We start from the raw sequence: 22,941 nt of genomic DNA on the forward strand, positions 1-22,941 counted from the left end.
GATATTTTCAAAATTATGTAAAACATTATAAATTGTGAGATATAGACAATTTTTTAAAAGACACGTATGTCGAAATTGGACAAATAAACTGGGACGAAAGGAGTACTATAAATTCTTTTAGCTAGATAGGAAAATAACACTAATAGCGATCAATCCGAAATGATACCCGGTATTTCACCAGTACCGATACATATTGTACTAATAAAAAAATCGATATTCTAATACGATATTCAGAACCTTGATTAGAACGTAGTGCAACCCCAGATTCCAAAGAACTTCTGCGCCACACATTGGAGCGGGCTCCTCCACTAAATGTCCCACACCAACGTGTAGTGAAAAAGACCCCTCGGCAACAAGGGCGTTCTTGGTATTCAAACCTCCCAATTCATAGCTCGTTGACACGTTCAAACTTAACCTACCCCATAAAACTTATGTGTTCCCACAACGAAATGTCAACAAAGCCTTCCCATATGTAATGTACATCACCCGTGATGCAACCCCACTACTGACCACAATAGGAAAGAAAACTTCAGAGTTCAAATTGAAATTTTTTTGGGGTGCCGGGCGGGTACCACGTGACAGTATTTGTCGACGATCTCAACTGTCCAATCATCTAAATGTGTTTTGGATGGTTAGGATTTATTCCCTCTCTCTCCCCTCATCCTACCACCCTCTTTGATCTTTTTTTCTTTCTAAAATCTGCACCGTTCAAAACACACCTGAACTACTGAAATTGCCGACGGGTTACTACGCACCCGGCACCCAAGTCTCCTTCAAATTTGAAAAATGTGTAAAGCTTGGTCAACACGTACTACCAAGTTTTCCTCCAAGTCCAAGTAGACCAACATACGTACGTAACCAGTAACCTCAATTTGCAAATATAAATATGCTTCAAACCCATGCATCCAAATTCTCATACAAATCTCCAAAACCCAGCTCTCATTAGATACCACAACACTAGCCCCAAAGAAAAAAAAAAAACCTCCTCCCTCCAATTATTTTCCCGGCGACCGATCATACCACAAACAATCGAATCGAATATGTATACCTTGAGAAAAACTACCCTTTTGGTCATTTTGGTTGTTTTTGTTGCCATTCTGTGCCACACCCATGTCGGTGCAGCAAGAGTCTTGATGGAGGATTTTGCCGATGCAAATCACCTTGTGACATACCCGTCAGCGTACGAGAAGGCGAAGCTGAGCATGGGTTGCTGGCTCCAGCGGTTGGCATCGGACGGTCCTAGCTCGAAAGGCCCAGGTCACTAAGTAGTAGAGGTTTTGAAGCCAAATTAACCGCGAGAAGCGTACGTCGAGTTGGTTTTTCTTCATAGTGTAGAAAATACAAACAGGATGGATAATACATTAATCCATATACGAAATTCTTTTATACTCCTATATATGTATTTACCTGATTCTTTTGTTAATTTTTCTCTCTCGAAATTAGAAGGGCTTTGCATCATTAATTTCCACAATAGCTTGTACACAAGCAGAAGTAAAATTTCATGGAGTACTATATATATACATGGTGTTATGGGCCTCATGGTTGTATGATTTACTTTTGCTTTATATAACACTAGCTAGTTCAATATTATTTGAGACAATTTCATATGATCACCTTACATATCTGGAGTCGGTTATGGGCCTGTTACCTCTGAAAAGCGTAGCGTGGCCTGCGGTCAGGGAACATTGAGTGTGTGTTGCAAGTGTGCCAAGACCGTGACGTGTTCTAAACGGACAGGGGTACCTATCCTGAAAAAATCTTCTGAAAGGACGAATGCATCATGACTCTTTGGGAAGGGCCGTGATAACTGGTTCGAGGATGGTTTTTTTTTTTTTTTTATCGACAAAAGTAACATTTTATTAGGAGAAAAGGGGGAAACCAAAGATTGGAAAATACACCAAAAGGGGCAAAACTCATATCACTTGATGGCCTAAAAGTCCAGATAAAAATAAATAATTTTAAACAATAGTCTATTATATCGAGATATGCACTGATAATAGTCGAAGTGTAACGTAACCGTACTGAATTATCCAATGGCACATATAATTTCTCATCCGTGGCACTTTGCGAACTTGCAAATTTTTTTTTGAAAATCATAAATTTTTAGACCTGCATGATTAGTCGAGTATAAACCGTGAATCGAATACTAACCGATACATGCTGACAATAAACTTGTTTTTTCTGGTACTTCAGAATATTATAAAACTAAACGAACCAAGAGTTTTGCAACAGATGTCCGAGCATAAGAATTACATTACAGACCCAACAACTGAGGTCACTAGCACTAATCAAGAAACTGCCTTATATTAAGGCAGTCCCGAGTCATGAACTCCATAATTGAGAGTGCATGGTTTATCCACGGAGACCCCTAAATCTTCATTTTGCTAAACTCCTAACCTTGCCAATTAGTCAGCACATTGATTTTTCTCCCGGTAGATGTGGATTAGTGTGGTTTTCAGTCCGACTCAGGATGACATTCGCATCATTGACCATAACACTCTGTTTGTGTTTAGCTAATGACACGTAAACTATGACCAACGAACAATTTGCTTCAAACCATCACTCAAGTCAACGATACGTGTGTATTTCATATTTTTCTGAAGACTAAGTAAGTAGGGAAATGATAGTCAAAATTGGTGGGTTTATCATCAAAATTATGAAGAGCTAGCCAAGTCTGTAGGTAAACTAATGGGTTCAAAGAGGTGGACTCATGGATAGATAATGAATACAATATTCACTCAGACAGAGAATACTAGCGTTGGATCTGTTTGATGCACGGAGAGGAAAAAAAAACATCAGTATGGACACTTTTTTTTTCCAGTCGTTCAATGCACACTACAACACGAAAGGCTTGTAAGCGAGGATTTAGTTTCCTCGCTAAAACGCTGATTTCCTCGCAAAATGTATTTGCGAGGAAATTTTTCCTCGCCCGTTTTCCTCGCAAAAGCCTTGTCGCAAAAAGAATTTGCGAGGAAAAAAATTTCCTCGCTTATTCTAACCCAATTAGCGAGGAATTTTTTCCTCGCTATAGTTTTTCCTCACTAGACTAATACAATGTTTACAGAATAGGCGAGGAAATTTTTCCTCGCTAGACTAATTTTTTCCTCGCCAATTATAGTTTAGGCGAGGAAATTTTTTCTCGCTAAAACTCTTGAAACTAAAAATAGATAGTTCTCCAGCTCATTTGCTTCCGCGCGAATTCGAACCGTGGCCAGTATGGAGGCATTCACTCCATCCATCACACCAACTTCATTTCCAGTTCAAACCTTTGCCTTTTTTATATATAAACCTTTTGTACATCCTTTCACCTCTCTAAATTTGCTTCTTTAAACATTTCTCTCTAATTTTAGTCCCTTTGTAGTGTTTCTTTAAACTTGTTTTTTAAATCATTAACATTATTCGCTTTTATTGAATTTTTTTATAATTTAATGTTTTGTTATATATCTTTAATAAATCTTTATAACTTTCTAAATTTGTTTATTTTATACTTCGTTTTAATTCTCTCTAAGTTTAGTAACCTTTTGTAGTGCCTAAATTAGTTTGAGCCCTTTAAATTTCTGCAAATACGATATTTTTTTTTAGTGGGTTAATCTGTTCTTACTGTGTATATGCGCCCATAACAATTTTAACTCAACTACAATATTACAATAGTAATAATTTGTTATGTTTCTTTTTAAATGGGGTTAACCTTACATATTTTGAAAATAAATTAGTGATATTTTGAAAATACATTTCGCAATTATTAAATACTTTATCTTTTGTTTAGCTTTTCATTAATTTTTTTTGTATGAATTAATAATTAGTTATCTCTACGAAAAGCAATCCATATATCCCATGCATTCTTTTTCTAAAAAGCACATCATTCATCCACAAACTTATAATCCCTATGTCCAATCCTTTTTTTGGACTTATAACAGTCAAAAGAACAATACGATAGAATTGATGAATGCACTTTGTTACCTAGAGTGTTCTATTCCTTGGGTATTTATATACAAATACGGTTACAAGTGATAAGCTTTACAAAAGATATTGCAAATGATAAAATATAACCCCTGAAATGGCTAACATTATTAGGACTTATTTTCTTGATCAATTGATTTGCACTGATTGGTTGACATCCCCCCGCAAGCTGATGGTTGAGGCATGACCTTCAGATTGAAACGCAGTGTCCGATGCGGGAAGACACAAGTCCTTTTGTGTAAAAATATTGGCAATTTGATCCCTGGTGCTAATATATTGGACGGTTAAATCACCCCGAGTGACTTAAAAATCTTTGTATCAAACAATAAATTTTAGTAGAATTTGAACATACTGACATTGTTAACAATTAATTTCAGTTGGGGAAAAGTGAATTCATATAATTCGTGTGAAACATATTTTTTATTTCATCAATTCAATGCGATTGGCGAGGAAACTATTTTTTTCCATTTATCACTTTTTTATTTTAATAAATTTGCTAATGATATTGAACTATGTAGTTGATTATCCCTTACCATCGTGATATTAAAGATACATGAACATAATTAATAATGACTTACATATAAAAAATTTAATGAGTCCTAAAAAAGGTGACAAAATATTTTTCGCCAAAAGATTACATTGAGCAAGGAAATAATAATTTCCTCGCTAAATGTAACTTTTTGGCGAGGAAATTAAATTTCCTTGCTAAATGTAACTTTTTAGCGACGAAATTGAATTTTCTCGCAGATTGTATACTTTTAGCGACGAAATCTCTTTTCCTCGCCATATTTCCTCGCTATAGGCCATCCGTGTTGTAGTGGCATCAGCGGGTCAGCATGTATTGCTCTTGGAAATTAACGCCATTTTAATTCTATTTACTCCCCTTTTTGGAATTAAGAATTGGCTATCCTGACACACACACGCTCGAAAAAAACTAGGAAAATTCCACAACAATAAAAACCAAAGAAGGAAAGAAGATAGGTTTTAATTTCTTCCGAACTCAAATAAAATTAATCAACATATGATATTTTCGCCGATTTAAACAATATTTCGTATGTCTCCATCTAGTGAAATTAATGAAGCCACTACGTAATTAACTAATAGGTGCATTAATGATGGGGTGGTTGGTGCTCTTATTCTCTCTTGGACTCGGTCATGTCTGGCCAAACTAGCTAGATCTTTACTGTTGTTGTAATTGATGTGCTCTTTTCGGGTCTTAGTTGTCTCCTTGCCAACAAATTTTCCGTTTCGGGCTCGAGCGGCCCGTGATTGTCGAGTGGTCTAGGTGCCAATCTAGTTGGCATGATTTATTTTCTCTCGTTGTGATGCCTTTTACTCTTGTCCCTGTTATATTTTGTAATCTTCAATTGATTAATAAAGTTCCTTTTTTTTCACCGGTCAAAAAAAAAAAAAAACCCCGTAAACTCCTTTTTAAAGCAACTAATCACGATGATCAAATGAAATTCGAATCTCTTCAAAAAAAAAAATGAAATTCGAATATGAAGAAATTGATTGAGCTCCAGATAATCATTTGCAGGGGAAGCTGGCAGCATAGATTAAGCATTTCAAAATGGAACAAATGCCGGCATTCCACATCAAGTGGTGCGATACAGAAATGATATATAACAGGCTCTTTTTTTTTCTTCAATCAGCAATTTTTTTTTTTATTAATACATAACAAGTTTTCCTCTCATTAAAATCGTTACAGTTTAGACGAGGGTATATCCATTCAGGATGAAATACTTTTATTTCCTCCAACTAGACGATAGAAAGTAAACTAAGAAGCATGACAAATACATGATTAAGTATTACCTAATGGAATTAACTTCAATTTTTGGAGAAATCGAAGTTGTTCATGTGGTGATGAAGTAAATTAATAAGTTCAGATATATCGACAGAATCCTAGTGAGGATATAGGCGAACTGGAAGTCCTTTCTCCGGCACTGGCATCATGCTGCCTGAAATTTTCTCTCTTGGATCAATGAGGGACCACTTATACTTTTTAACCATGTTGTGGACGAAAGCGAGTACCACTATTCGAGCGTATTCCTTTCCGGGGCACAATTTAGGTCCACCTCCGAAAGGCAAGTATGTGTAGGCCAGTGGCGCATCGCCTTCCAGGAATCTTGAAGGGTCGAACTTATTTGGTTCAGGGAAGTACTTAGGGTTCTTTTGTGTTGTGTTCACAGTCCAAAATACCTGAAATAATGTGATTTTAGAGTGAGTTTAGACTAAACTAATTATTCCTCAAGTAACTAGTTGTTTTTAGTAATTTTTTTAAGCTTTTCAACAATATTTATCGCATCGCTAATTCATCTCGATGAGTGAAATCGAACAAGTATAAAATTATGGACTGAAGTTAAAAAATATTAAAAAATACAAACAATAAGACATTGAAACTGCCCATCTTTGAACTTTTTCAACTTTTTCTTCTCACATTATTATCATATTTTTCAGCTCAAAAGCCAAAAAGAGTTTGTTTGCAAATCTAAAACTAAAAAAAGCCAGTGGTAATTTTGTTTGCCTAAACTGCATCAAAGAGGCCGCCCCAAAATTGGGGCAAATCAAAAGAAAGGTTTGCAGCCTCATATTTAAAAAAATGAGATATACTTATTCATGGCTAGCTGTTTACCGCGGGGTGAATCTAGACCGTCTAAGAGTATTTTGAACGGTCCGGATTCTAAACAAATTTTTCCGGGGAAGAGTTGAGTTTAAAATCCGGACCGTCCAAAATACACTTGGACTATCCAGATTCACCCCCGTAAAACTTATTTACGGAACCCTCCGCAAATAAGTTTTTCTCATTTTCAAAAATATATTGGACCTGATACTGAATTACTATAAAACAATGTTCTAAAAATCAATAGGCGCTAGTTGGGCGGAAAATGGGCGCCTGGTGCGTAGGCGCCGACTAGTCGGCCGCCTAGTGCCTAGGCGGGGACTAGGCACCCAACTAGTCGGCTGTCTAATCTAGGCATCGGACCACCGCCTAGCGCTCGCCTAGGCTGGAACTAATCAGCTTAAGCGGCCGCCTTTTAGAACACTGGTATCAAATAATATATATTTGTGTACCTTCCACCCTTTTGGGACAGTATAACCAGCATAAGTGAAATCAGTCATGGCTTCTCTGAAAGATCCTATAAGTGGAGGAGCCAGCCTCATCACTTCACAGATCACAGCCCAAGAGTACTTCATTTTTTGCATATCCTCCCAGCATAAGGCTTCTCCAGGTTGTTTTGCCTTTGAGATTTCCAATTGCTCTGAATTTTGCAAAACAAATTTATTATCACAAAATCTGATGAACACCCTTTGAAATGCATTGCTACTGGGCAAGGCTGAGGACGAATCTAAAAAAAGATGATTTTTTTTTCTTATAGGCAAGAAAAATTCTACTAGTATTAATTTATTAGACAAACTAATAGGGCAAAAAGGGTCCTTCGAATTGAAAACAAAACAAAATGTAGTGCTTCGTGCCGTGCGCCATGCCTGACACATACCGTGACGTGCCGTCTCAATGCTAAACATGCCTATGCTGTGCTCGTGCCAGCTTGCCCCGTTCGACACCTCTAAGTGAACATAATTATCACACTTGTAAAAAGAGTCTTTCAATTCAAATTGCATTACATAGAGAGGAGGGTACAAGAGTATTTCGCTAGGATATTATTCTTGGTTTTTTTAAAATGAACAAACAAATGAGAACATTAAAAGAATAAAAAGTGAATAAACAATATGAGACCAAATACTATTAGAGTCTAGATAGAGCAAAGAATATCTATGTGGTTGTATAGTCACAATAAAGGACCTATCAGGACATGCACGTGGGAGAGATACATAGACCCGCCCCGACGTGTCCGATTCAATTGAGATAAAGGTGGAGTGGAGCGGTGCGGGTTAGATTGTCATCCCAAATCTCAATTGAGTGACAAACAAGATAGATCCATACATATCCAACATAAAAAGGGGTTGTTATATTACCTGTTAGAACCTTATGATAAACCTCAGGTCTCTCTCCAACATACTTCATGAAAAAAGTCATGGTAGTAGCAACCGTGGTGTACCCGGCCACCAGCGTTCCCATTACCTTGTCGGATATCTCGGCGTCCGACATGTATCCGCTGGAGATGAGCGCCGACAACATGTCCCGACTCGGTGATCCGACCACCCCCGCAGCATCGATCTTCTCCTTGATGACGGTCGCGAGCTCCTTCCGAATCACGTCCGCCGCTCTGCACGCGTTGTAGAACGCGGTCCCGGGGAAGTTCAGAGGTAGAGAGTGAATACCTTCGATGATTTTGTTGAAATGGCCGATGAGTTTCGCGATGCGCTCCGGATTTTCGGTGCCCATGAAGAACCGGCACGCGAGTGTAAAGGTTACTGCATTTGAAAAAGGGTGGATCGTCACCTCAGATTTGCCTTCCAAGTGAATCTTGAGTTGTTGCTGAATAATGGAATCCATTTCTGACAAGGAAAATAATTCACGTATGAGCCAAAGTAGATAGACAAAAAAAATATTAAGCTAAAATCCTAGGGTATCCTATATATGAAAGCGCCTAAAATTCTAGGATACTCTATGAAAGTGCCTAAATTCTAGGGTACCTTATAGATGAAAGTGCTTAAAATCATAGGATACCCAATGAAAGTACCTAAATCACTAAAACCTTATACTCCCTCCGTCCCATTTTTATTATCCATTTTCGTTTTTCGTGTCGTTCTTTCAACGCTTATATCTCCAAATCTATAATGTTTTTCATAATTTTGAAAACTTTGTATTATAGATGTAATCGAGAACTATCAAACAAGATCCATATTGCATATATTTTGAGATTCATATTATAAGATATAAGCGTTGAAAGAACGGCACGAAAAACGAAAATGGACAATAAAAATGGGACGAATGGAGTAATAGGAAAGTGCACGCTAAAGCCCTATGAAAGTGCCTAAACATTTTTTTGCAAAAGCAAAAAGATTTTATTAATCTTTATGAACGATTACAAAGATTAAACGGAACAAGAGCACACTGGCAAAAGCCACCCAAGACCACTGAAAAGGACTACATGAAAGGCAAAACGCCAACCGACCACCAAAACCCAAAAGAAACCGAACCTAAAAACAAAACAAACACGTAGCGAGCCTCAAGCCCAAAGAAATTAAAACAAACCCCCAACACCGAAGCCCAACAACACCCGAAAGCCACCAAAAGATCAAAAAGACATAACCACCGAAACCTAACACACTCGCAAAACCATAAAGAAAGAAGAGCTCCAAACGATAGGGAAGAGACAACCCCAAAACACAAAAAAAAAAAAATACACACCCGAAAGGACCAAAAACACAACCACCAAAACCTAAAAATTAAACACCTGCAAGCTCCCATAAGAAAACTAGAGCTCCAAAGAAAGGGAAGCTTCCTCCCCCATATCTGAAAACTCTCCCTCTTTTAGCTCTGCATATTTCTTCAATGCTATCTCCCTATCAACGATTTCCTCCTCTTCCATTAAACATATTTTGGCCTTATGACTAAAAAACTCAAAAAGTTGAAGGACCTTCACAGAAAATTATTTTGCTGACGTCCTTTCTATAATGAAAATTATTTCACCGTCCTTATAGCTAATTTCCTCATACATTTTTCCTTATTTAGTTACTTCTTGTTTTTTAGAAGATGAGTCAAAAAGCTAAATATTTTGACTAAGAACTACTCTCTCCGTCCCTTTTTTAAGTGCCCTGCTTTGTATTAAAAAGACATTATTATTATACTTTTCACATCAACTTTTTTCTCTACTTTTCTACTTACCCATCATCATTACACTTTTACTCACTTACTTTACAAAATGAAATATATTTTTAGGGACAAAATAGACAATGCACCGACTTTTACCCACTAATTTTTTAAAATGGATACTTATTAAGGGACATCTCAAAATGAAATACTGGACTCTAAATAAGGGACGGAGGAAGTATAAAATTTACTAACAACGTAGATATACAGAAGGAGTACTCAAGCCATGAAATAATGAGTACAGCCCCGAATACGGAATACAAAGCAAACAAGAACTAGTTTGTTTTGTGTTTTGAAATTTTTTTTGAAAAATAGTAGGAATAATAAGCGGAGAGAGATAGAGAGAGAAATGTTGGAAGTAGGGAGAATCTAGGGTGTATTTTTTGAAAAATTCTTTTTAAAAATGGAAGAGAACGAGGCTAAATTATTGGTTGAGTGTTTTTGTTTGAAATGCCGCGATCATCAATATATATACAACATATCGTTCTGTTTGTAAAGAATTACCCGCCAAGTTGTGGGCCAGCGACTCGGGCTTCAAAACACCGGGTCCTGATCTTATCACCTTGAGATCCTCTTCACGTATTAACCTTTTCGGTTGGTTGGAGAGGAAGAGCTTTTTCATGGATTCCGGATAGAACGAAGTGAAGTACTTGCTCTCGTTGGACCAGAGAAACTTGTGCCCGTTGGGGCCGCATATCACCACGATCTTCTCCCCGAAAAAATTGGTCCTGAAAATGTCCGGAGAGTGCTTCTTCATCCTATCCCTGATGAATTTCTCGGGGTTGAGGAAGAAATCTAGGGTTTCGCCCACAAAGGGCAACCCTGAGCCACCCGGCGGAAGCCTTGAACCGACATCCGATCCGTTTCTAACGACGAAAAAACTAATCGTGAGAGAGACGATGAGAAAAGCTAGGGCTAGTGAGAGAACCTCCATGTATACTATCTTGTTCTTGGAATGAATTGGAGACAGTTTACTTTTATAGACAGGAAAAAGAGAATGTGTTTGATATTATTTTTACAGAATTGTTTCACTTGAAGTTTCATTTTAATTGCTTTAATAATGTACTTGGACCAGCCCTTATTTGTGAAGTCATAGCTAGCCCATCAAGATTGAACATGGATACTGTTATTAATAGTTGTTGGGTATGGAGTAATAGTTTGGAACGATGGTGTGGACTACCATTATGTCTGGGTGAATGGTGAATCGATGTAATTGTCTACACGTCAACTATTGTCAGATTTCTGAAGTTAATGACCGAACAAATTTTTAGTGACGATACAAATTGTTGTTTGTTGCCTTGCCTGTGGTGCAACAATTTAAGAATCTTCGCCAATTAATAGTTTTTCCGATGTCAACAAAAACTACAAAAACGATATCCACATAGATAAGAAATTTGTGCCAGCGCACACGGTTCCTTTTTGGACCCGTTTCGGATCTCAAAAGAATGATCGGTGTCGCTCATTTTGTTTAAAATACTTTGCTCATAGTCCCTATCAAAAATTAGCTGAATTTGATGTCAGTATGGGCATTTATAAAACATCCAACTTTGTCATAAAATTTAGACTTGAAATTACGTCTAGGTCATTGGTAGCTAGGTTTGGGGCAATCTAGCTAGGTTTGGTGCAATCTCTACAAAGTGCCTGAATTCTCAGATTCAGAAGAAGTATAATTAATGAACTAATTTTCATTTTCTCTGAAGAAAAAAAAAACATGAAGAATTCTGATGGCGTGGACGCCCAAGCACCGAAGAAAGAGAAATGGAGTCACACGGAGACATCTTGGTTGCACTGTGCCTGTACCCATTTGTTATGAAAAATGTGAACTCTGTGTTCAGGAGAAACAGAGTGATGGCCGGAAGGCCATTGTTATTTTATTGTAACGGCCTTAATTTTGGCCCTAATTTTTTTAAAATAAAAATCACTCCTAAATTATTAATTGATTTGAATAATTAATTTAGTTAATTATTCTACTGTAACGACCTAAGGCGATTTTGAAAAGTCACAACCACCTAGATTTTCTGCGGGGGGAGGGCCCCCCTCTCGCTCCTCCTCCTTCATCCACTCTCCCTTCTCCGCTCCTCCTCTTTCATCCACTCTCCCTTCTCCGCTCTCTTCTTTCTTCCCTCTCTGCCCTATGGTTTTTTTTTCTTTTTGTTTTCTCCTTCCTTAGATTTGATGCTCTTTGTTCAGCGGGCTCTGCCGTCACTGGAGTCGTTTGTCCGCATGTAATTCATCGCCGGAGCCCTTGTGGCAGCAGCGGTGGAGGCAGTGAGAGTTACGATCCGTTCGGCGGTTTTGGACGTCTAGATTTAGAGCAAGATCTGAGGGAGTTTTGTCTCTCCTTGTGAGAGTAATAAAGTTCGTCTTTGGGCAATTTGTTTACTGTTCGGGCTCAAGAAGATTAGTATGCATATGTTGGTCGAAGTTTATCTAATCGTCTGGGTTCTTGTTGTCTTTTATTTTTTTTGGCTAGCAATGTATCTCTTTTTGAGACTGCTATAGCAAATATGAATCTTCCGCTCAGCAGAAGGTGCATCAGGCGATGCCTGGGCTGGGGATGAAAGACATCAAACGCCTCTTTCTTTCATGTTATGTATCAATTAGATGATTAGTTTGGTTTTGTCCAAGTTATCTGTAATGAATTTCGTTATGTGTAAGTGTCGTTGAACTTTATCAATGCAGTACCTCTCACTCTTGTCAAACAAAGAGAGAGAAGGTAAATGACCTTGTAACTAAAACCCTAACCAACTACCTAACCTAACTAAACCAATTACACTTCCATCCATCCATCACCCTTCACCCTTTCAACCATAGTTATCGATACCGTTCCGTACCGGCCGGTACGTACCGTTTTGACGAAGAACCGGTACTCTAACCCCCCAATTTCGTTCCGGTCTCAATACCGGTCGGTACCGGACTTTTCGGGAAATACCGGCCAGTATCGGGATACCGGAAATTCCGGCCGAAATTTTGCAGAGTTTTTTTTTTTTTTACTTTTTCTGGTCCAAAAAAAAAAAACGTTTCAGGAAAAAAAAACTAAAAAAACGTTTTAAATTTTTTTAGCAAAACATGGGCTTAACCATAGTACGTGCGGGAGGCTTAGATCCCGGATTTGCACCCCCCTGCGCACGAATAACCAGTGACGCGCACCCGGTTAATTGGTTTCCGAATTAGTTTTTTCAAATTGCCTTCGGCCACGACACATTTTCTCGAGCGCGCGAGACCTCTTATTGGGTTCTCATTCACAAGTTCACTAGTGTGTAAAGTCATTTAAAGTGGAAAAGAATTTTGTAACTAAGCAATGTGGGACTAGAGAATCTCTAGTAGAGATATTTTATGATGAATTGTATGATATGGGGGATTTTTTTGAATTATAATTATATATAATTATTATATATATTGTAGTTGCGGTAAATTCGAAATGGTACCCGGTACCTGATCGGTACCGATACGTACCGTACCAGTAGAAAAATCGGTACCCTGTCCGAAACGGTATTCAGAACTATGCTTTCAACCCATCATTTCCATGTTTAGCCATATATAGCCTTTCCCTTTTTTCCTAACCAATGAGGAGCCAAGGTACCTCTCTAAAGTCTTCCTTTAACCAATGAACCTAAACTTAACACTTGCACCACTCTAAGAGCATCCATATTGTAATAAGCAAATTAGTATGGATAAGCATACTTAACAACAATACTAAAAAAATACCTCACATTGTAATAAGCAAAGTTACAAGTTTTTTAGCAAATAACCAAATTCCACTCATTCCATAACCAAATTTAACAACTTTTACCAATAACCAAAACTCAATAACCAAATTCAAAATTAAAAAACACCTCGCATTATAATCGTCTCATCGAAACGAATAATTTGATGTGGTTAGGTGCGTAATTGGAACTCGTTTGCAATTGGACATAGGTGCACTGCGTATTGTGGGGGGGAGGGGGTTTAATAGGGATACAAAAATAACCAATGTGGAGGTCAAATTTGTTAAGTTTGATTATAAACTAAATGGATAATCAAATACTGACGTAACACATTTTGGTTATCGATTTTGATTATTCCCATTGCGGATGCTCTAACCACCAGGTTTTAGCCTAAACTAATAATTCCCAATGAATATCTGGCTTGTCTGTAATCCAGTAGAGGTGTGGTCCAAGTGATCGCAATTGTCGGATGATATTTTTAATGGTCCATATTTGTTTTTAATCTATCACTGGTAATAAAAGACCTTTACCGGTAAAAAATTCAGCAAATTTAAATAATTGATTATCAAGATGAACGGTTCAGATTGAACAGCACAACCTTCTCTGTGGTTGACTGCAAAGAAGCCGAATCCATTTCTAACAAAAATCACCCACCCCCATTCCCCCTTTAATCTCGGCAGAGAGAGAAAGAGAGAGTGTGTGTGCTACGTGGGGAGAGAGAGAGGGAGAACCACTACCACCATTTATTTCTTCTTCTTCCATAACGTTTTCCACTTCTTCCGGCAAACCCATATTTGATTTTATTCCTTATTCCTTTGGCTTCTACATAGGAGTGAGTGAGAGGGATACCATTATACACACACATAGCTAGAGAGAGAGAGGAGACGGCAAAGGGAGAGAGAGAGATTCCAAGTTTTTAACCTTTTGCTTTGTTCTTCCTTTGCTTATTTTTTTTCTCCTTTTCTTGTTTGTAATCCCTGACCAAGAAATTAAGAAACAAATCCTTCCAACCTCACTACCATTTTGCTGAGAAGAAAGGAGGAGGAAAAAGAAGAAGAAAGAAAGGAGGAGAGGAGATCCACGTTAATGCCGCCACCGTTCACCTCCAATTTTTTTTTTAGATCTTAGCTACAATTCCAAGAACCAAGGTAGATTTTTAATTATCCCTTAACTCTAAGTATATCAAATATGTTTCGTAGTATATTCGCAGTTCAAATTGAACCCATGTAAAGAGAAACCGAAACTGTCAAAAACTATTCAAACCAGTTGGCACCTCGCGTCCGCGAGTCACGGCCTTACAGCTAGCGGCCACCTTATTAACAATCTGTTTGGTTACCCCACAGTCGGGTAATTAATACCGTTGTTATTGACTTAATTAATGACGTACATTTAGCTTAGGCCTTATAATTGTTAATGAGTGATATTTTGGTAGTGTGTGGTTGAAATGTTTAAAGTTACCTACTGATATTCTATATATAGGAGTATAGAATAAAACTAGTATTTATTAGTAAGCCACGAAAATAGTTAGTATATTTAGAAGTGTAAAGAAGTTAAAACAAATAGAAGATTTTTGGAGCTACTTGATTGAGATATTATACAAATGTACTAGATAATTAATTTTACTTGTTGAACTAGTAAAGTTATACTTCACTAATAAAAATGTATGTCTTTTTAGTGAATAAAAGTGTGAGGTTTAAATGATTCATCATTTTAGTTAATAAAAATGTGTCTTTTTAGTGAAACTTTTTTTTTGAACGATAAAAAAAGTTTCATTAATCTTGAAATTGTTACAAGACTAATAGGAATAAGGAAACAACATGTTCACTGAACAATCATCTGCCCAATTCGAAACCCAAACCTAAGATTAGCAAAAAGTCAATCAAAGGACACTCAATTGGGACAAAGCCCACCTAAAAGGGTCGAAGCCCATTCATCTTAAATGAGTCTAAAACCCAGATCAGCACATTATAACACAAGAATGGGCTAATTAAGTCCAGCCCACACGCCACAACCAAACCCTAACCCCACCACTAATCTGCCTAAGCCACCGCCCAAAACCAAAACGCCGGCCACCAAAACCCCAGTACACCCGAACCAAACCGCAACAAACCACCCGACTCTGAAACGATGAACGCCGTTGTCAGCCACAAACACCGCACACCACCGTCATGTTGTCACCCCTAGAAAGCTTTGAGCAAATGCCAAGCGGCGGAGCCCAGGTCAACGGCCAAACCACCATGCCAAACGTGAGCCCCCGACGCAGTTAGGCCATACCGGAACACTTAGGACTGAACCGGCCAGAGACCTCACGATCCTCGCCCCCTAGCCCCACAACTACACCTCGCTGTTAAGCAAAACTGATTAGACCAAGTGTGATAACTGGAGGTGGGTCAGAAAAGAGGGGAAACGAGGAGGAGAAGAGAAGAGAAGGCGGCAGACGAATGCGATGGAGAGGAGACCAGCAAGAGGAGAGAGGAAATTGGACGTGGATCAATAAGTCGGACGCCAGAGCCATTGCCACCACAAAACACCCATGTCGTGAACCTACCATATGTCGCATGTCTCAAAAACATCGAAGAATAGTCGACCTGTAAAACCCGAAGGACCTTGATGGTAGCCTAGCAGGACCTTGAGGGCAATCTGAAAGACCTAGAATTTTGAGGATAGCTTACTAGGACCTCATGATATTGAGGGTACCCTAGAAAGGACCTGTAAAGTATGTTTAGTGATATTCTTTGTTTGGAACGTGATGAATACTGCGGTGTTGAAACGATTATAGAAGTTGAGATTTTGGGATTTACTTAAGTTAGTGATTAGATAATGAAAAAGTTTTGTACTCTTCAATTCTTACCTCATTTATTATAAATGCGATTACTTGTAGAGTAAGGGTTAATAGGTAAAATTTATCTACTAAGTGTTAAAACTCATTTTAGTGTTGTTTGGCTTGACGTTTCATGCCAGGTATTCAGGAGATGAGAAGTGATCAGAATTTCAAGAAGAGAACCCGGTTGTTGAAATTGAGCACGAAGAAGCTTGGAATCCGAATAGGAATTAGAGTCATGCTTTGTCCTTTTGTTAAATAAAAGTTGTCAGACTTCTGTACCTGTACCCTTAGATACTCTGATTTATTTTTAGTATTGAATTTCAGGTTCCAAGAAATATAATCTTAAATGATTAACTTCTTCTTTTGTAAGACTCATATTATATTTATCTTTAATTCGATTTTTATGACTTTCGCTGCTAAACTCTATTTAAAGAACTATTTGACATTAACTCAATTTAAAAGTTATCAAATCGTTTGGAAAAGATTTGATTAACGTGTCTGAAAATTGAGACGTTACATTTGCTGTCGATGATTTTAGGATGAAGAAGATGAAGAGCAATAACAGGATCAATAACCACATCAAATTACCTAATCACAAACAACTATTTGTGGCGTGTAAATTGCATATGGCATCAGACCACGTTGCCATAGAAATGCTCCCTTGTTTCCCTCAACGTTGCGAATCCAAGGGTCACGTATGCAGCTAGCCTATATGTACGAAGGCTGTGGTGATTCTCCAAGAGTTGCGTATGGCATTCACATAATGCCGGCCGCATAATCACAAGGAAGTATCGGTTTGAGCTCCCGAGATAATCATTTGCAGGGGAAGCTGGCAGCATAGATTAAGCATTTCAAAATGGAACAAATGCCGGCATTCCACATCAAGTGTTGTGTTACAGAAATGATACATAACAGGCTTCTTCTTCTTTTTCGGTCGGCAAAATTTTTTTTATTGATACATAACAGGCTTTTCCTCTCATTAAAATCGTTGCAGTATAGACGAGGGTCTATCCGTCCAGAATGAAATACTTTTTATTTCCTTCAACTAGACGATAGAAAGTAAACTCGTATATACTTACAAGATCTTCCTTCCATGGGACTAAAACTAATTAAGAAGCCTTACAAATACATGTGTAAGTATTACTTAATGGAATTAAGTTCAATTCTTGGAGAAATCCAAGTTGTGCATGAAGTAAATTAAGTATAGATATATCGACAAAAACCCTAGCGATGATATAGGCGAACTGGAAGTCCTTTCTCCGGCAATGGCATCATGCTGCCTAAAATTTTCTCTCTAGGATCAATGAGGGACCATTTATACTTTTTAACCACGTTGTGGACGAAAGCAAGTACCACTAATCGAGCGTATTCCTTTCCAGGGCACATTCTAGGTCCACCTCCAAATGGCACGTATGTAAAGGCTGGTGGCGCATCACCTTCCATGAATCTTGACGGGTCGAATTTATTTGGTTCTCGAAAGTACTCGGGGTTCTTCTGTGTTGTGTTCACTGTCCAAAATACCTGAAATAATGTGAATTCAAGGTGAGGGTTCGAACTAAATTAGTTATTTTCAAAGACATCCGGTATTATTGGTGTTCGGTAAACTTTGTTTTCTTTTACTGTCCAATGTTTTTTATATTAATCATTCGTTTCGACGAGAGAAATTTGAAAAGTATAAAAAAATGCATCGAAGTTGAAAAGAATTTACGATAAGTAGAAAAAAATTGGCAGTGACTCACTTTTTAAACCTTTTGTTTTTAGTGATTTTTTATTTATTTTGATCAGGATTTTTTGACTCTTTAGGTTCCGCTCATCAAGAAGAATCATCAATCCATTAAAATTAGGGAATTAATTTTGACACTTCCCAAATAACCACACACCCCTGGGGAGTGTCAAATTCAATCCCTATATAGAATTGATTTTGGCACTCCCATCAATTTGGAGAGTGCCAAAATCACGCCCCTAAAATTAACGCCAATCTAACAAAATTCAGGAAGTATCTAGACGACCAAAAAGAAACTAAGTTAAATTTAGGTGTGCAACCTCTTTTCTCTAAAAAATTTTGAGCCGGATACCAAGTTTGTTTTTTTAATAAAGGATGTCTCGGATCAGTTTTAGTGCACTCCGGACTAATGCCGCCGGACACCAAGTTATCAGAGTAAAAGAAAAGAAAATGAAAAAAGTGTACCTTCCACCCTTTTGGAACAGAGTAACCAGCATAGGTAAAATCAGTCATGGCTTCTCTGAAAGTTCCTAGAAGTGGGGGAGTCAGCCTCATCACTTCACAGATGACAGCCCAGGAGTACTTCATTTTTTGCATGTCGTCCCAGCATAGCAATTCTCCCGGTTGCTTCGCCTTTGAGATCTCTAGCTGCTCTGTTTTATCGCAAAACACGCCCATTAGGGTTACATGAGTCCAAAAACATGAACAAATAATCTGATGATCATTGAAATGTACTGGGTAGGAATGACAACGGGGTGAATCTGAGTCGGATTTCACCTTTTTCGTCCCCGAAATCCGAAAAAATTCTCTATCTATAAATCTGCCTCGATCCCAGTCAAACAATATTTGACGTGCCCGATTCTCGTTCCTAAGGGGAATCGGGTTTTTCCGCCCCAACCCCAATACCCAAGAGCGATAGTCGATTCCTTTTGCATCCACTAACCCATTCCCTCCCTATTTGTTTGTCTAATTAATTGAAGAAATCCAAATTATTCAAGGGAGAAAACTATTATTACCCTGCAATGAAGGACCACCTGTTGATCACCCGGCCGTCATCGTCGCATAATTGAAGAAGCCCGAAGACTTGCTCCCCGGACTAACTCAACCATTGCCCACATCTATTGTCAAGCCAACCAAACAGCCAACTATCTGACCAAATTTGGATCGCAACAGGATCAAGATTTAGTGGTCTCTAACTCCATTCATTTTGTAGCTAGGGAATTCGCCCTGGCCGATGCCATGTGTGTTGATCATCTTAGGACCTAGACTACAACTCTTGTAGTCTTTTTGAACACTTTTTGTATGCCGCTTATCTGGCTTGTTGACTATAATCGTCTAAGTTAATGCATCGCTTTTCCATTTGACAAAAAAAAGAAGAAGAAAGAAGATAACCATTATTAAATTTAGTGATAGACTCAATTCTTTCTAGCTTTTTTGTCTATAATTTTTTTTTGGTAATTTTTACCGTTTTGTAACTTTTTGGTTTAGTTTTTTATCGTAATTTTTGGAACTAATCATTCGTCTCGACAAGATGAATCAAAAAAGTTTAAAAATATATATGAATCGATGTTGAAAAACGATGATATAAAACGACACTTTAGACAAAAAAGACAACCGTTTCTTATTTTTTCCGTCTTTAGTAAATTAATTAATTTTTTTTTATTTTTGAACTCATCTTGTCGAAATGAATAATTAATTCAAAAAATATAACGCAAATCATGTGAAGCAGGTTAGATTGTCATCCCAAATCCCCATAGAGATTGTCATCCCAAATCCCCATAGAGATAAACAATATGATTCCTATGTTTGCACGGTCCACCTGTGATGGCCCACGGTATTGGGATATGGATGTCCCCAATTGTTCTAAATCATTGGATTTTCCTTACTTAATTAGAAATGTTGGATCTTCATGCCCCTTCTGTTACCGAACCAGTCGGTTATATTTTGTGGTTTAGGTTTGTTTGATGTGGGTCAGTCTTGGGTGTGGTGTAATTTCTTTGGGTTTTATTCCTTGGTTGACTTCTTGTCATCCTTAGATGGTTTTTTTCCTGCGGTTCCCGACGACATATGATTGTTGTAGTTTGAGGTGCCTTATTTTGTGTGTTCGTTCTTGTTCTGATTTAATGCCTCATGCTTTGGATCCTTTTAATCTTTGTAATTTATTTTCAAAGATTAATAAAACTCTTTTTGCTGTTAAAAAAAAATCGCGGTAAGTAAAAATACGATTTTGGGAGGAGAAAACAGCAAAACCACCTTATTTTTAGGAATTCCACCTTACTTTTTGTGTGTCGTTTTGATCCAATGGCTCAACTTCACCTATTTTTGATCTAGTGACTGAGATTTACTCGGGCTTCAATGCCCCAATACCACACTCGGACATTGTAGAAAAATTCATGTATGCAACACAAAAAGGTGGTGTTATTACCTGTAAGAACCTTATGATAAACCTCAGGTCTCTCTCCAACGTACTTCATGAAAAAAGTCATGGTGGTGGCAACCGTGCTATACCCAGCAATCAGCAATCCCATTATCTTGTCAGCTACCTCGGCGTCCGACATGACCCCGGTGGAGATGAACGTCGACAACAGGTCCTGACTCGGCGATCCGGCCGCCACCGCGGCTTTCTTCTCCTTGATCACGGTCGCGAGCTCCTTCCGAATCACGCCCGCCGCCTTGCTCGCGCTGTAGAAGGCGGTCCCGGGAATGTTGAGAGGGAGGGAATGAATCCCTTCGGTGATGCCATCGAAATGGCGGATGAGTTTCGCGATTCGCTCCGGATTGTCAGTGCCCATGAAGAATTTGCATGCAAGCGTCAAGGTTGCAGCCCTTGAAAAAGGGTGGATCTTCACCTCAGATTTGCCTTCCCAGTGTGTCTTCAGTTGTTGCTGGATGATGGAGTCCATACCTGTCAAGCAGGAGCGGAACCAGTATTTTCTGTTAAATTTTTTGAAAATTCAAAGCATGGGAAAGATAAACATTTGTTCGGATTAACTTACACATGACTCGACTAATCTTGAGGGACAAATCTCATCGTTCACTAGCGGGGTCTAAATTAAAACAAAGAAAGAAAGAAACATGATTCGATTTGTATAGCATTACCTGCCAAGTAATGGACCAACGCCTCGGGCTTCAAAAATCCCGGTCCCCTTATCGCCTGGAAAGCCTCTTCGCGTACTAATTTTTCGACTTTCGGTTGGGAGGTGAGGAAGAGCTTTTGAATGGCCTGCGGATAGAATGTAGTGAAGTACTTGTTCTCGTTGGACCAGAGAAACTTGTGTCCGTTGGGGCCGCATATCACCACGATCTTCTCCCCGAAAAAATTGGTCATGAATATGTCTGGAGAGTGCTTTTTCATCCTGTCCGTGATGAATTTCTCGGGGTTGATGAAGAAATCTAGGGTTTCGCCGACGAAGGGCAACCCCGTGCCACCCGGTGGAAGCCTTGAATCGGCATCGGATCCGTTTTTGGAGAGAAAAAAACTAAGTGTGAGAAATATGATGAGAAAAGCTAGGGCTAGTGAGAGAGCCTCCATGTATAGTATCTTGTTCTTGGAATGGATTGGAGTAAAAGGACAGTTTGCTACAGGCAGGAAAGGGCATTAATTTGTTTGTTATTTATAGGGAATTGTTTCACTAGAAGTACTTATGCCTTGTTTGGATGGTATTTTGGAAAAAAAATTTTCAATTCCAACTCAAAAAATACTCATTACCCTTACTTTTAATCATTACTCTCATTTTTCTCTTTACTTTTCAATCATTATTCTCATTTATTTTTCTATCTTGCTCCACTCATTACCCTTATCTCCAATTATTATCCTAATTTATCTCTTCACTTATTACCCAAAAATCAAATTCAAAATTTTTTAAAATACCATCCAAACATCACATTAATTTCCTTGAACGGCCAGCCCTTATTTGTGAAGTCACTAGCCCATCAAGATTGAACAGGGACATGTTATTAATGGTTGTTGGCTATTAATAGTTTGGACGTACAGGTGATATGTAAGACCAGCCACCATTATATATGTTTGGGTGTGAATGGTGATGTTCGGGCCAGTTATCTACGCTTCAACTAATGTCAGATTTTTAAAAGTTAACGACCAAACAAATCTTCCTTGACGATACGAATCGTTTGTTGCCTTGCCTGTTGTGGGGGAATGTAAGAATCTTCGCCAATTAATAGTTTTTCTGATGTCAACAAAACCTACGGTTAGCATCTAGGGGATACAACTTTCAAATATCAAAGGTGCCCCTTGTGTTTTCGGATGCGCTACGCCGAAAGATGACCTAAAGATATTAGTAAAAATAAAAAGTTAGTAAGAGCTTTAAGGTGAGTTAGGCAGGCTGGGGGTTCGGTTTTGTAGCCTAATTTTGCATTAAAATTGGAAGGCAGTCATTTTTGTTTTAATTTCTTGGACCAGCCTGTGTTTCTCAAGTTTACTAAACAGCCCATAGATATCCTTCATGGTTTTTACTGTTTTTGTTGGCTGTTTAATTTAAATATGTTGCCATTGAGGATTATATTATTTTCGGGAACCATCTAGCTAGATCCATGGAAATAATTGAATTATTTCGATTATTTCTACGGATGGTGGTATTGTCGTGTGAGAGATATAACACTTCGGTTATAGGGGCTGAGAGTAAATGGGCTAGCCCAGGTCCAACTTGTGGCCCAATGACCTTGGAATCGATGTTCGGTCCATGGTCGAGTCGATCTGGAGGAGCATAGGAAGGGGCGGATCGAGGCCACACCCAACATACCTCGGGTCAATAATGATCGATCGGTGCTGTGCAGTGAGCCATGGAGGGAGACGTGATTGTTCGGTCATGTGCCAAATCACTTGAACGGAGCTTGGCCAACTTCGTGGAAGGTGAAAGAGTAAAAGGTTCTATAAACCGAATAAGAGGAACCGCACATGGAGTCTCCGAAGAAAACGGTGAGCCCATTCGGT

General features: G+C 38.4%; 2 protein-coding genes across 2 annotated transcripts; both read right to left on the reverse strand.

Moving 5' to 3' along the window:
• Positions 1-5,621: 5,621 nt before the first annotated feature.
• On the reverse strand, positions 5,622-21,589 carry LOC131316863 (beta-amyrin 28-monooxygenase-like). The gene is made up of 5 exons (XM_058346352.1): positions 21,090-21,589; positions 20,416-20,895; positions 18,456-18,643; positions 17,297-17,788; positions 5,622-5,702 (listed from the first exon to the last, which is right to left on the reverse strand). Exons 1-4 carry the CDS (start codon positions 21,520-21,522, stop codon positions 17,492-17,494), a joined length of 1,398 nt encoding a protein of 465 aa, XP_058202335.1. The 5' UTR covers positions 21,523-21,589; the 3' UTR covers positions 5,622-5,702; positions 17,297-17,491.
• Positions 5,652-10,696, reverse strand: LOC131316864 (beta-amyrin 28-monooxygenase-like). The gene is made up of 4 exons (XM_058346353.1): positions 10,241-10,696; positions 7,936-8,418; positions 7,033-7,220; positions 5,652-6,159 (listed from the first exon to the last, which is right to left on the reverse strand). The coding sequence occupies exons 1-4, from the start codon at positions 10,668-10,670 to the stop codon at positions 5,863-5,865; spliced, it is 1,398 nt and encodes a 465-aa protein (XP_058202336.1). The 5' UTR covers positions 10,671-10,696; the 3' UTR covers positions 5,652-5,862.
• Positions 21,590-22,941: the final 1,352 nt, after the last annotated feature.

Source organism: Rhododendron vialii, chromosome 2a (genome assembly GCF_030253575.1).
Source record: "Rhododendron vialii isolate Sample 1 chromosome 2a, ASM3025357v1".
Taxonomy (NCBI): domain Eukaryota; kingdom Viridiplantae; phylum Streptophyta; class Magnoliopsida; order Ericales; family Ericaceae; genus Rhododendron; species Rhododendron vialii.